The 14519-nt window shown below is 40.1% G+C and overlaps 1 protein-coding gene across 4 annotated transcripts in view; it reads left to right on the forward strand.

The window, feature by feature from the left end:
• The first annotated feature begins 381 nt into the window (after positions 1 to 381).
• UGP2 (UDP-glucose pyrophosphorylase 2) overlaps positions 382 to 14519 on the forward strand; it is a 66535-nt gene continuing 52397 nt past the window's right edge. The window contains exon 1 of one of the 4 annotated variants that reach the window (XM_006742190.2): positions 382 to 591. Coding sequence is in view for 1 of the 4 variants with exons in the window: in XM_006742188.3 (XP_006742251.1) it covers positions 1561 to 1579 (19 nt within the window). In the remaining 3 variants the exon portion in view is untranslated. Of the gene's footprint in view, positions 592 to 1193; positions 1580 to 1699; positions 1900 to 14519 lie in introns of those variants that run through there. The other 3 variants (XM_006742188.3, XM_006742191.3, XM_031037815.2) reach the window with 3 other exon arrangements.

The following is a 14519-nucleotide window of genomic DNA, read 5'->3' on the forward strand; positions in this document are numbered from 1 at the left end:
CCGGCCGCTTAGATATCTATCTTCAATCCCTGATAAACCGGAACATTTTTATGGACTACAAAAATAACCACTCGTGCTTCAGGTTCTCTCCCTTGCTGAAGTGTCTGCAGAGGCTAGGAATTTTACTGGTCCCCGCCGCGGCAGACGCGGCTCCCACAAGCTGATCCCAGGGTCCAGCTCGGCGCCCACCTCCGCGGGGCTCCCTCGGGCCGCAGATGCCCCGCCCCCTGCCACCTACGCGCGTCTCATTGGTCAGGCCCTGCGTCCGCCTCGGCTCCTGACTGGTAGTTGTTCCTGTCCGTATGAGCTGCGGGGACATTTCCGCATTGAGCGGGGCTGCTCCAAATGGAGGGGGAGGGGAGGTGTTTGGGAGGAAGTGGGGGCTCGGGGTGTCACAAGCCGGCAGCCAGGTGGGCGCAGGGGGTCAGCAGCTGGGCTGTGACCGCTGGCGAGGAGTTCAAGTTGTACATGTGTGAGGGGAGAAGGGGAGAGAGAAAGGTGCCTCAGAGGTGACATTCTCTCAGCCTGCGAGCCTTCTTCCCGGGGCGCCATAAACGCCCCCAATTTCCCAGCTGCTAAAAGAAGCGGAAGGTGGGTCTAGGTGGCGGTTTGGAGAGGCGGGGACGGACGTCCCAAGACCCCTCAGGCGGGTGTGTTTCCCTCTGGGAGACATGTAAAGCTCCTCTCTGCGACCCGCCGTGTGGCCTGGGAGGGCGAATTTGGGGTTCGGGGCCCTCCCGCACTCCTGTCATCGGGCTCAGGGCGGCATGCAGTTTCTCCCCTCGCGGATGGACCCTTAGTGTTTGCTGCGGGGGAGGGGCGATGTGGCCTTCGGCCCCTCCCGAGAACAAGCCGCGGCAGGATTTCGCCACTCGCTGCTGGAAGGGGGCGAGCTGGCAGCTCCGGCCCGCCGGCGAGCGCGTGGAATTCTTGCCCCCTCCTAGTTCCAGGGTGTTTATGGGCTGGTAAAAATGGTTGCGTTGCCTCTCTTTGCGGCCTCACCCGCCTCACCCGCCTCCCGGACCCTGGTTGGGCGCTGGCAGCTGTTGACCGGGGTTTCCCGGGGAACTGGCCGGAGGCTGGACGGCAGTGAGGGGGAGGGGATGGGGGGGCCGGGTGCGGCCGGCCAGCGTCTGCTGCGGTCCAGCCCAGGAGGGCGTGGGGACCCGGGGGGCGGTGAAATAGCCGTCGTAGATCCTCCTCTTTCATTGATGAAATTTAAGTTCGTGTGATTTTACCTTTTCCGGGAGTCTCCAGTTGGCCCTGGTTTGTGTCAGGAGCGCAGTGTAGATAGGAGTTCCAAGCGGACTCACACTAAGTTCCTGTCTTTTTGGAAGTGGAGGAGGTTTTCCTGTTTGTTGGTTTTTTTGTTTTGTTTTTTGAGGCAGTTTTAATAGCTTTGAATAAATACTCCCTTAAGTGACTAAATATAGGAAGGGGAGAAAGAACACGTCGGTTGTTAAAGCAGGGGAGGAAGACAGAAGACCTGCCCTATAGCGTGGCTCCTCTAGAAATTAATATATATATACACACATCAGAGTATTTTAATAAATCCCTAAAATGTCGAGATATGTACAAGGTAAGACACCTCCCCCACCTTGTTTTTTTCTCCTGGGTTGCTTCAGTCGGGAGGTGGGTGGTTTGGAAGTGGAAATGTTCATTTGAGACACTATTTGCGAAACCCTTTTCCTTAAATTGACGTTTGAGCTGCTTTGAGCTGCTGGGTTGGCATTTTGGATACGTATAATTTATACCCCTGTGTTCTGCCGGGTTTAGTTCTGCCTCCCTGAAATCAGGTTAGTAGCACTCCGGCTCGCTAGGATAGTGGCTGTAAATGATGATAAAACAGGATTTTGCCTGCTGATTAACCCCTGTTCTCTTTTACTGGTGGAATTCAAGGTAACCATGTGTGCGCGAACGGGAAGGGAAACTGGGAGGGCTGAGGGAAGGTAGGTGGGTTTTGCCAGGACTGTTGGGGAAGCTTTAGTGTTCTCTGCTTCTGCTCCGTTTGTGTGTACGTGGTTGGAGTCTCAGATTCAGTTATTGCGAAACCGGGAGTAGTCTGTAGAAGCTGGAGGTCATTTCAGCAAGAGAAATGACTTTGCTGCATTGCTGTTTATTTTTTCCTTCTTTGAAATCTGGAAAGATTATTAAGGTTTCTTTGAAACTTGAAAATTGCCCTTTACATTTTACATGTCTATTAAAGAGTTAGCGAATGCCTCTGAACTGAGTTAAGCATTAAGATCGCTTGTATGTCTGTGTGTGTTGGTTGTACACACTGAAATTGGTCTGCCTTAAACCTGTCACTCACTAGTTTTTAGCATAGGATTTGCCTTCTTGTATGCAAGTAAACCCTTCTCTTGCAGACCGGAGTGTAAAAGCTTCAGCTGTCTTGCTGAACACAGCTAGTGAAAGTTCACAACCACTTAATGTGTCTCTCAACAGAGGTACTTAAAAAAAAAAAGGTCAGTTATGGCCATTATTTGATCTTAGGAATAAAAATGCCCTAGTAAGTTTTATATCATTTTATTAACTCTTCTTTGAGTTTTGTATAATAGATTAAGAGTATTTGGCTGCCTGTCTTATTATGGAAACAGACGGGACACTTATGCCTGCCTCCTTTAGCACTACGCTCAGAAATGTCACTTGTCATTAGACTTTCAAATTCATGTTATAACTTGTATGTGGTGAGACTTTTTATATTCTGATTGAAAAAATGTCTTAGTCAAGAATGGAAAAGCGAGGTAACTTAATTTTCTGGTTTTGTAACAGCAACAAAATTAGCAGAAAGCTGCTTTTGGCAAGAATATGCTAGGGAAAAATGGACAATCACTTTAAGAATATTACACTTCAGGTGTTCCTTGTAGTTATGCATTAGAATAGCTTGCATAGGTGGTGTGTGTTGACTGATTTCACAGACTTTGCTGTTAATGACTGTCTTCAGGAGATTCAAAATCCACCGTGGCAATACCTAAGAGTTGCTATGTATATTCCTTTCCCTTGCCATCTGCTTTTTAAAAAAAATAAGCTTTTTATCTTGGAATACTTTCAGATTTATAGAAAAATTCCACATTTGTCAAAACTAAGACATTATCATAGGTACATTACTATTAACTAAACTGAAGAGTTATTCACGCTACTGTTCCATGATTGAATCCAACATTGCATTTAGTTGCCATTCACTTTTACTTTAAATGGTAGTTTTCCTTTTAAATTAGCAGTTTTGCACAAAAAGATGATACCCCTCTCCTCCAAATTTAACATGATTGTGTTCCTGTTTGTCATTGTTTACATTTTGTACTTCAGGTGTAAGCCCTCTGAATGTTTAATTAACTCTGCTGCTGTTACAAATGATAAACCTAATTGGCTAATTCAGCTGTCTCCACAGATCAGTTTTCAAGTGTAAGGTTTGGGATTTTTGTCTTGGAATTTTTTTTTGTACCAGATCAAATTGTTTAATCTTTGCTATATCACTTACTGATATTTCTACTCATTGACACTTAGCTCGTGCCATTGAAGAAAGATTGAACAAATATTAGGCCTCTGTTTTCACATGTCTCATTTAAGCTTCATAAAACCCCTAAGAGGTAGATTTTTACACCTTACAGCTGAGGAAATTTAAGTATCTTGTCCAAAGTTCACAGCTGGTAAGCATTGAAATTCATATATGTGTCTAAAACCCTTGTCGTTTCTAATACCTTTTGTTGCTTCTCACATTAAAACCTTATCCAGATGGCTTGTTTCTCCAGCTAGACTGTCAGTTCCCTGTGGGCAAAGATAATATTATATCTCTGGGGGAAATACAGTGTCTTGAAATGGTGGGTGCTCCAAAAGAATTTGTCATGGATGACAAATGAGAAACTCAGCATTTTCCATGTTTTTTTAGTAGGTTAGCCTACATTTTTATTTTCAGTTGTAGTTTTTTTATAACACCACTTAGATTACATAAATGTTATAAAGATAGAAGCGTTTGGATTTAGGTTTGAGTCCTGCTAACAGGTGATCTTAGATAATAACTTTTCTGAACCTCAGTTTCTACTTAAATAAATATTGGGTACTAATACTTTGCCACAGGGTTATTGAGAAGCTGTAGGACATTATATGAATGTCCTAGTCACAGATGGCCAGTGAGTTTTGCTTTTCTTTCTTAAAATGATGGTGGCCATACAGATAGCATTGCCACCATAAATATAACCACATGTCAACAGCAGTAAACAGAAACAAGGCAGGTATGACAGTTCTTTATTGTCCTATTCTAAGTTTAGTGTTTAGTCCCCCAGCACTTGGGAGTTGATATATTAAAAAAAAAAAAAGTGCAGGGGTAGGAGGGGGGAAGCTTGAATGGTGATATGAATACATAATTGGTGACAGTTTTCCTTTCAGTCCAGTCAACAAAACAATTTTTGAGTGCTTACAATGTGCAGTACACTGTATTGAGCAATGTGCTTTGTAGGAAAACTGGGCATCTCCATTCTCAAGCACTGGGACCAATAAGTCATTCCGTAGAAATGTTCAATTAATAAAAATGCTTAGTGTTGATAGGAGCACTCTCAGTATATATTCCTTGGCCAAACGAAGGTTTAACTTTCTTTGGGCATGTCCCAAGTCTGTGTTCCTCAGGCACTTAAATATCTTTCTTACAGGAAGACTCTTCTTTCCTGGATCTAGGATATAATTGCCTAGCTGTTGTATTCTGCCCTCAGGTCACCTTCTGGCTGCACCTGTGAAATTACTTTCCATTTGCTAGTTTTCTCCACTCCAGGGGTTGTTGCAGGGCCTCCAATTATTCTAAATAAATGTGAGTACTAGCTGAGTGAGAAGGGACTCCCTGTCACAGTTGGAGGTACTAGGGGTCTTCAGCTGATGTGACTTTGCCAGGTTTATCAATGGGTGCCGTTTGGGATTTTGCTTTTTAAAAGTTTTGAGAGCTATGGGATAATCTCTCTCCACATGATTTGAAATTTATAAATGGTGCAGGAAATATTGTCATCTAGCCAGCTAGGATCATGTTATGTGCTTATACTGTGATAGTAGAGGGACTTTTTTTAAACTGCTTTTACTAGGCCATTATCTATTTAAATTATATAAAAATGTCCCTTAATATTCTTAAGTTGAGATACTTTTTTATATTTCAGGGGAAGCCATTTGAGTATCTCTGTGTCACTTAAAAAATATTTGAGGCCCATCGACTTTCCCATTTGTTGGAATTCTCTTTTTATGACCTTTTTTTTTTTTTTTTTTTGGTGATTCCTGCTTGGTAGATGGCAGCTAGCCAAGGAGGATTAGCTGAGCTAATTTTAACTGGAGGGGTCTCAGATGAATATAGGGATGAGATGCATTCTGGGGCCTGCTTGTGGAGGTTGGGCCTTGGCCTGCTTCTTCTCAAATCCTCAAACTAAATTTAGCTTTTTGCTGATTATTTAGATGACTACGATGCTTTTAGCCCAGGGGGATTGTGACATGGTTTTCAGACAGTAGTAGAGGGGGCAAAGCAATGACTAAGGGACACTCCTCATTTTTTAAAGATATGGCTTAGGATTTATTATATTGATGGAGGGGGACTTAATTAAATTAGAATCACAGTTATAAATGGAAAATTAAAAGAAATAGAAAAGAATAGTTGAGCTGATGAAAACTTTGTTTTCCACCATGGACTTGGTAATCTCTATGGTTAAATTGCCTTTGTTCTTGATAACTGGGTGTTTCTTCTAGTAAGATGGGTGATTTTCATTTGTGAAAGCCTACTGAGAAAAGAAATTGATAGGGAACATTAGAGAAATAAGAAATCTTAACTGGTATACTTCTTGGAAGTGCCATTTTAATATTCTGAAGATAAATTGAAAACTTTACGAGGAAATTACTCTAAAATGTTAAGTTTGAACAATAGGTGTTTTCTTGTGATACTGCTACACAGAGACCTTTCTCTGTGTATGTGTTATTTTTTTCATAGAAAATTGTAATTATAAATTGTAGTAACTTTAAAATAATGGGATACTTAATTTGTGTAAGGAACATTAGTTGGCCTAATAACGAAAATGTCCTAGGTGAAAGAATAATGTACTGTGTTTTCTATTTTCCACCAAATTCTATTTGGTATTTTTATGTGTAAGTGCGGGTACTAGTAGTTCTCCTGAAAGTCAGATATATCCATTATTGAAAAGTTAATATTTGAAAGTCAAACTAGCTCTGATTATCTGTAAAAAAAAAATGAATAATTAAGAGTTGACTGTACTAAGTTTCCATAATGGGATTTCTCTTGATATCTAGAATTTATGCCAGTGGAGAAAATCCCAGCATTATTAGAATAAAATTTGGGGGAGATCCTCTGAAGGTTTGGGATTTAGTGAATGAGGAAGTATGATTCACTTTACCACCATTTTGATTGCTTGGAATCTCTTTAGAAGCTTGACTTTTTCTAAAGACTTGTGTCCTTTTGACACAGCTTATGTTTTTTCTTTTTTTTTAAGATTTTATTTATTTATTTGAGAGAGAGAGAATGAGAGACAGAGAGCATGAGAGGGAGGAGGGTCAGAGGGAGAAGCAGACTCCCCGCCGAGCAGGGAGCCTGATGCGGGACTCGATCTCGGGACTCCAGGATCATGACTTGAGCCGAAGGCAGTCGCCCAACCAACTGAGCCACCCAGGCGCCCCTTTCTTTTCTAAACTATCATATTTTGAACTTGGTATAATAGTGTTTGTATTGTGGACGTCTTCATCTTGGTAATTTGATAGATTGTTCCAGGCACAATGACAATTAATTGAAGCCATATGTCTTAGGCTTCTAAAATTCTTCTACCAGGCATGCATTTTTCTATTAATAACTTCTAAATTCTTGAAAGTTGGCTTGCCAAGCTATCAAAAGAAAATTAAACTTTATGTATTTGATAGGGCTTAAGTGTGAGAAAGAGGATAATACTCCATTTGAAAGCTGTTTCCCAGTTATTGGTGTTGCAGACGTATCCTTTAGTTCGTTGCAAAGTAATTGTTTAGGGCTCAATTTCTGCCTCTGCCAAGAGTCCCATTGTTTATTTTTCTCAGTTATTGCCAAAAGAAATCAATTGTGCCCCCAAACCATGTTGACAATTAAGGATTGTTTTTGAGAACCAAGGAGAAATTGGCTATGTTGTCTTAGTTAACTTACATAAACAACAAAATGTTTTGTTTTCCAAAACATTTCAAGATACTTGTTAATTTTTCCTATGCAAATCGAGAGTTCCCTGTTTCTCTGTGATTTCACTTGTATCTTTAAAAAAAGAATTATTCAGTGTATTCATGTACATGAAATAGTCATATTATGCTTAGTCCGCTGTTTAATAGTCACCAAAGTGTAAAAAATACTACTCTAGGGGATATTCCCTTTAACAATAACTCCATTGCTCCTTGGCCACAAAGGCCTGCAGACAAGTTGTTTGGAGTTTGCTTTCCTCTGGTTGTTGCCCTGGCAAAGGCTGATGTGATGTTTAAGCCCTGCCTAGAATTTTAAAACTTCGAAAGAGTGCAGGAAAATGGAATAACACAGTTCTATGCACTGTTTTAGGTTCACTTATGCCAGTGATAAAATGCTTAGCCTTGGTAACAAAATATTTAGAGCGTGCATAAAAACTTTCTTCGATTTTTTTCATTGCCCAGAAAACAAACAGTATAGAGGGAAAAGGTGACGAGCATAAAAGGATGCTTATTCTGGTATGTAGTTTTAATCTCACCTAATAACATCACATGTAGACATAGTTGGGTTTTTGCATGTTTTCATTCAGGCATACTCCTGGAGGTGACAAACCATGTAAAAAAAGCACTGTAACCAAGAAAGGGGAGACCTTCCGTCAGGAAGAGGAAGGAGAAGCAGGGCACCAGGGTTTGGATTCCAGCTTGGCACTGCTACAGCGTCCTTAAGCAAGTCAGCATCTCTGGGGCCCTGTTCCGTCTCAAAGATAAGAGAATAGGACTCACTGACCTTAAAGCTTTTCCAAGCTTAGAATTCTAGTTTTATCTAAATGTACATATATCAAATTACAGGGCAAGCCTGCCAAATAATTTTTTGTGCTTGATGATGATGAGTTTGTTGTATCTCTTTTTCTTCCTCTCAACAAATGAGTGTTCTAGGCCCCTTGGCATGCCTTCTTATATCTGTTAAACTTTAATGAAAGGTAGTATTATTTAACCAGTTGACACATCTCTTCTGAAAAGTTTTCCAGAAGTGATACTTTCTTTTTTTCCCTTAAGATTTTAAGAGCTACTCTGTTGTATGAGAGCAGAATTAATCTTTATTAATGAGAAATCTGGTTTATGTGTAAATTCTAACAGTTAAAAACAGTTTTTAAGTTAATTTAGAGGTCATTTTGTCTAGATTGGCTATCAGTTTGAAATTTGTTTGACAACATACCTGATAATTGATAAATCAGCCTCTTCTTAAGAAGCCTTGGGGACTTCCAAGGGCTCAAGACACAGTCCATATTTTGCTAGCCCTGCTTCCCCATGACCATAATTCCTGGCTCTTAAATACTTTCTCTTTGGCCTTATCAGACCCTACCTTCACTAGACTGGACTCTACCCACTTAATGCATTTCCACCACATAGCAGTATCATAATAGGCTCTTATTTATTTAATAAACATTATTTGAATATTTGCTATGTTTCAAGCTCTGTGTTAGGCAGTGGGAATATAACCTGGGCAAAATAGACATAATATATTTGTACAGAGATTATAACTTGGGAAAAAGACATTTAATAAACTTTAAAAAGCATGATGTTATAAAGGAGAGATAGAAGAATCATGTGAGCAACCATGCTTAGTTTAGAAAGAGATCCAGGAGGATATTACATTTAAACTGAATTCTGATGAATGATATATATTAGTGGCTGCTCAAGCCACTAATATAAAAATAGAAGTCTCAATCTCTTATTTACATATTATCAGGTGTCTGCACTGTGTCAGATGCTGAGGTAGGTGTTGGAAAAAAATTATTAATGGCTAGCGCCTTTGAAGTGTTCCATACAGACATCTAAGCAAAGAGTTAAATTTTAGGGGCTGTTTGATATAATATAGAGGCAGGAGTGATTAAACCCTCACATTCAAGGAATTGTGATAGAAAGGAAGGCCTCGTTGCATGTTCAGAAGCTACCACCTAGAACATAGAACATGACCCCCAAAATAGCAGAAGCTACTCAAAATCGCAGAGTTTCAGGCTTTGGGGGCTGAGGTATTAGGGAGGTTTCCAGGAGCCTGGGATGATTTCTCATGATTTTGGAATTCATGCTGGGCCACTAATTTCTAATTTTTTCCTCTTCATTTCTGCCTACCCTGCTCTAAATATGTTGAATGACACTTGAGATGTGTGTTTTGGAACAATCTTATAATAACTAGGATGCTTTTAATTTCACGGAACAGAAAAGTACAGACAGTGTTGGCTTAAAAACTGAGGGACTTACATCACATGAATCTTGAAGTGGGATGTTCCAGAGTTGGCTAATTGAGTATAAAGACTGCATCAGTCTTTCCTTCCTTCTCTGCTTTCTTAAGCCCATTTTTCTCATTCTTAGGTTAACTTCCCTTAAGCTCCCTAATGGCAGAAGAAACTGGAGGTGAGGGATGGGCACATATGTCCAGGGGCGGAAAAGATACTCTTTCTTTGCATGTGTCTCTTTTTTCAGTGAGGAGCACCTTTCTCCTAAGTCCTTTGGCAAACTATGCCCTCGTGGCTCACTGGCCAGAATCGTATTATGTTCCATGCTTAAACCAATCTCTGGGAAGGCTTTAGACCAATCTGGGCCTGGTGCCATCTCTGCCTTGGGGCAGACAATAGGTGACAGAATAGCATTGTGTAGGGAGATGAACGATGTGCATGACTCCTACAAATGTATTAAGTGGAGTATAAACTATATCAGAGCTACTCAAAGCAATACAGGTAGCATTCACTTATTAGAAATGCATATTCCCCCCACACCAGACCTACCTCCAGAGTCAGAATTCTGGGAGCTTGCCCAGGAATCTATGTTTTAAGAAACCAAACCCTCCAGGTGATTTGTATGCACATTGAAGTTTTAGAAGCACTATTGAGATACCACAAATGAACTAAGAAATTACAACCTTTAGGCATTCTTCTCTAGCACTTTCAGTAACTTTGGCTACTCAAAAAGTTATTTCAACTTGGTTTTTAAGACAGGTCTGGCTAAGGAATTTGTATTTGTTTCTCATCAAATGCAAATCCCATCAATGAAGAAAAGAAGTGATGTGACTGGGGTTGCAGTTTAGGGAGACCAATCCATTCTGCTTGGTACCACAGGTTAGAGTGACATATGGGCAGACTGGTTAGAAAGCTGTTGTCGTCATGACCAGGAGAGTGAAAATGAGAGGGAAGTTAAAGTAGCAGCAGTGGGAATGAAAAGCAATGAATGGAGTTGTGGCAATTGAAGTATATAGTATTGGATTGATGTTATATGAGGGGAAAGAAGGGAAGAGTCCAACTGTGCTGAGGTTTATAGGTCATCTAGCACTGACTAGGAGAATGTTCATATCATGGGGAGCAGGGAAGTAGGTGTATTTGGTTTAGATGATTTGGACATGTTGAGTTTGAGGTACCCAACCTGAGTATACAGATAGAAAAAGTCTAGAAGGCTGTAGGGAATGTAAGTCTGGAGCTCAGAAGAAAAGATAAGGATGTGAGGCACATATTTGGGAGTTACCAGTAATGAGACTGGTAAGGTCATAATTGAGGGCAAGAGCAGTCTGGGGATAGAATCTTAGGAAACTCAGGGAGTAGGAGAAGAAAGAGCCAGTTACAGAAATTGAGGCCCGGTCACAGAGGTAGAAAAAGAATGTAGAGTAATATTGGGTAATGGAATCCAAAGAAGAAAAGCTTTTCTAGGAGGAATATTCACAAATAACTGAGTTTAAGGACTGCAGTGACAACCCAAAAGAGGTTAGCTTTAATTGGTCATAAATCTAGTCAGTATATGTCCTCAACTTTATCCATGGATATTTCCAGTTACCAGTACATTCTTAGAGTTTTAAACTTACAGTAGCTCCCCCCCACCCCTTATCTGCCGTTTACTTCCCTCAACTGAAGTCTAGAAGCAGATGATCCTCCTCCTGACATACTGTCAGAAGGTCAATACAGGCATACCCAAGAGATATTTCAGGTTTAGTTCTGGACCACAGCGGTAAAGCAAATATTGCAATAAAGTAAGAGTCAAATGAGTTTTTTTGGTTTCCTGGTACATTTGAATGTTATGTTTATACCGTACTATAATCTATTAAGTGTGCATTATGTCTAAAAAATGTATATACCTTAATTAAAAATATTTTATTGCTAAAAAATGCAACCAGCATCTGCACTTTCAGCGAGTCATAATCACTGGTTACAGATCACCATAACAAAGATAACAATAATGAAAAAGTTTGAAATATTGTGAGAGTAATAAAATGTGACACAGAGACACAAGTGACCAAATGCCATTGGAAAAAAGGTGCTGATAGACTTGCTCAATGCAGGGTTACCACAGACCTTCAGTTTGTAAAAAAAAAAAAAAAAAAAAAAAGGCGGGGGGCAATATCTGCAAAGTGCAATAAAACGAGGCATGCCTGCAATAGCTTAACGCTATGTCACAATGCCTATATCGTTTGCTTTACTTCATCTCATCATGTAGGCATTTTATCTTCTCACAAAGTCACAAGAAGGCTGCGTACAATACAATATTTTGAGACCACATTCATATAGTACATTACAATTATCCTATTTTATTGTTAATCTCTTAGTATGCCTAATTTATAAATTAAACTATATCATAGCTATGTATGTATGTATAGGAAAAAATAATATATATATATAAATAATAATATATATGGGGTTCGGTACTATTTGTGGTTTCAGGCCATCCATTGGGAGTCTTGGAACATATCCCCTGCAGATGAGTGGGGACTCTACCATACTTGGCTCACAAGTCATTTCCTGGTTTAAGGTTAAGTGAGCTCTCTAATACTCTGACTTTGGGTTCCTCTCAGTGTGGGTTTCCACAGGAAGGTTGGGACTGATAGATCTAATGAGTGGTGGTGGGGAGGTGGCCTGGGGAGAGCTCCTAACCTCTGTTGCTCTTGGTATTCTTTCTATAGTCTTTCCATGGCCTGTGCATTGTGAAGCTAGCTGTGGGGCACCTGGGTGACTCAGTCACTAAGCGGCTGCCTTCGGCTCGGGTCATGATCCCGGGGTGCTGGGATCGAGCCCCGCGTCAGGCTCCCTGTCTCTCTGCCTGCTGCTTCCCCTGCTTGTGCTCTGTCTCTCTCTCTGTCAAATAAATAAATAAAATCTTAAAAAAGAAAAAGAATGTGAAGTTGTTTTGTTTGTGCCAGTATCGGGATGTCAGGGAAGGGTATTATGTATACCTCTTAGTTGATGAAATGGATGAAATGAAATACCTGAATTAAATGAAAACCATCACTTGTTAGACTGAGTGTCTCCTATCTCTTGATTCTATTGCTTTCCTCTTCCTTTTTTTTTGGCTCCAGCTGGATAGGGGAAAGTCCATGATGTTGAAATTTTAGTTCTTGTGAACAAGGAAGAATTAGGAAATTGATGTGGCAGAAAAACTTCTAAAAAAAAAAAAAAAAAAAGTTACTGCCTGTTCTATCCCAAATTGACTAAATTATAATTAAGTCACCAGGACAATTCTAGTAAGCCCATTTGGAAGGGAGTTTCCTGTCTGTTCCATTGGGTATAAGAAGACATTCTGATAGAAATGCTTTTGGAGTGTTATTTTTGGATTTTGTGCCAAGGATTAAAGAGAGTCAGACTAGGAGGAAAAAATGAGCAGGATATTTCCACCTCACTGTGGTGGGATGGCACTCAGATAAATTTGGCTTTGCTTCTGAGCTCCAGCATTTGCTGGTTCTATGACCTTGGATAACTCATTTAACTATTTCAGCCTTAATTTCCTCTTTAAATTGTTGAGGGTAGATAAAATGCTCCCTCTCATCTTTCAAAATGTTTTGAGTTATGGCCAAGGTAATGAAATATCTTTTTAAAAAAAATTTTGTAGCTGTTCTTTTATTTTTCATTTTTATTTACTTATTTTTTTGAGAGAGAGCGTGTTCACACAAGCGGGGTTTGGGGGAGGCCAGCAAAGAGAGAGGTAGTCTAAGCAGTCTCCATGCCCAGCGCGGAGCTGGACACGGGGCTCTGTCTCACGAGCCTGAGACCATGACCTGAGCCGAAACCAAGAGTTGGTTGCTTCATCGACTAAGCCACCCAGGCACCGCAGTAATGAAATGTTTGATTCCTAATCCACTGTCCAAAGTTGAGGATGAGCAGTTCTCAGTTGCTAGGAAGTGAGAAGGGATAAAACATTTTGGGAGGTTAGGGATCTTGCATTATTCACGGGGTTCTTTAATTGACCTTCCATTAGAAACACAACTGTCATTGCCAGAAGTGCAACCTGAGAATGTAAGTCCAAGAAAGCTTTTAAGGTCTGTACTTCCTTTCCTACCAGAAATTCCAGACCTTTATTAGAAATTCAGGATGGATAAGGAGGTCACTGCTAAGGGAAATGGTTTCTAGCTCTGTGCCTCCCAGTCTGTGTCAGGTGTTTAAGATAGACACCCTTCTTGATTAAGCATAAGTTGTTATTCTTGCATATGCTTTAATCCTTAATAGCCCTTCTTTATTCTTTAGTCCCTAAAAAACAAAACTTCATAGTAGCACTGCCCAGAGGACAGGGAAGGAAACAGCAGTGGAATAGGGTGGAAGAGGTGAAAGGCACTTCATAATGTTCTTTGTTGTATTAGCTGTTCATACCTGTAGAGTGGCTGGAAGGAATACAAGTTGTTCTGTGTTTGCATTTGGTGCTATATCAAAGGAATGGGAAGAATAAAGGTTAGGGATATTTGTTACAACTTGAGTTTGAATCTGTGTCTGGGTTTTTTTTGTTTTTTTGTTTTTTTTAATCTGTATCCTAAGGTTGAACCTCCTACAGCTGGCAAATATCACATGTAGCATTAAATGTGTCTTTCAGCCAGCCTTTCTTGGCTTGATAGGTAGGATTGTGAGATGGGTTTTGTGTGTTTTTACCTTAAATCATGTAGAATGATAGGCAGTTCTACAGAGGAAGTCTCTAAAGCTTGGGGTTTTTTTTGTTTGTTCGATTTTTGTTTTTGTTTTTTTTACTATTCTCATGTAGACAAATCTCAAACAGCTACTACAGTTATCTTCAAACTTTGCAGTTACATTTCTTGTTATCTCATCTTGGCATTTGCCCAGAATATAAATTAAATGTTCCCATCACTAATTTTTAGGAATGTGACTGAGAATGCTGGCTTTCAAGATCTAACTTCAACAAAGCAGCAAGTCTGTAGATGTCTTTGAGTCCAACAAAAACTTTTTAAAAAAATCATTATAAAGTTCCTGATCCATTTTAATCCATCTGTGACAGAATCAAAAAATTCATGTGTTCCTTAATTTAGAAGTTTTATATTTAGTAAATTTTTCTTCTAAATTATTTCTTAAATATGGGCATTGGCTTAAAGATTGGGG

Source organism: Leptonychotes weddellii, chromosome 10 (assembly GCF_054177405.1).
Source record: "Leptonychotes weddellii isolate Sample4059 chromosome 10, ASM5417740v2, whole genome shotgun sequence".
NCBI classification, from domain to species: domain Eukaryota; kingdom Metazoa; phylum Chordata; class Mammalia; order Carnivora; family Phocidae; genus Leptonychotes; species Leptonychotes weddellii.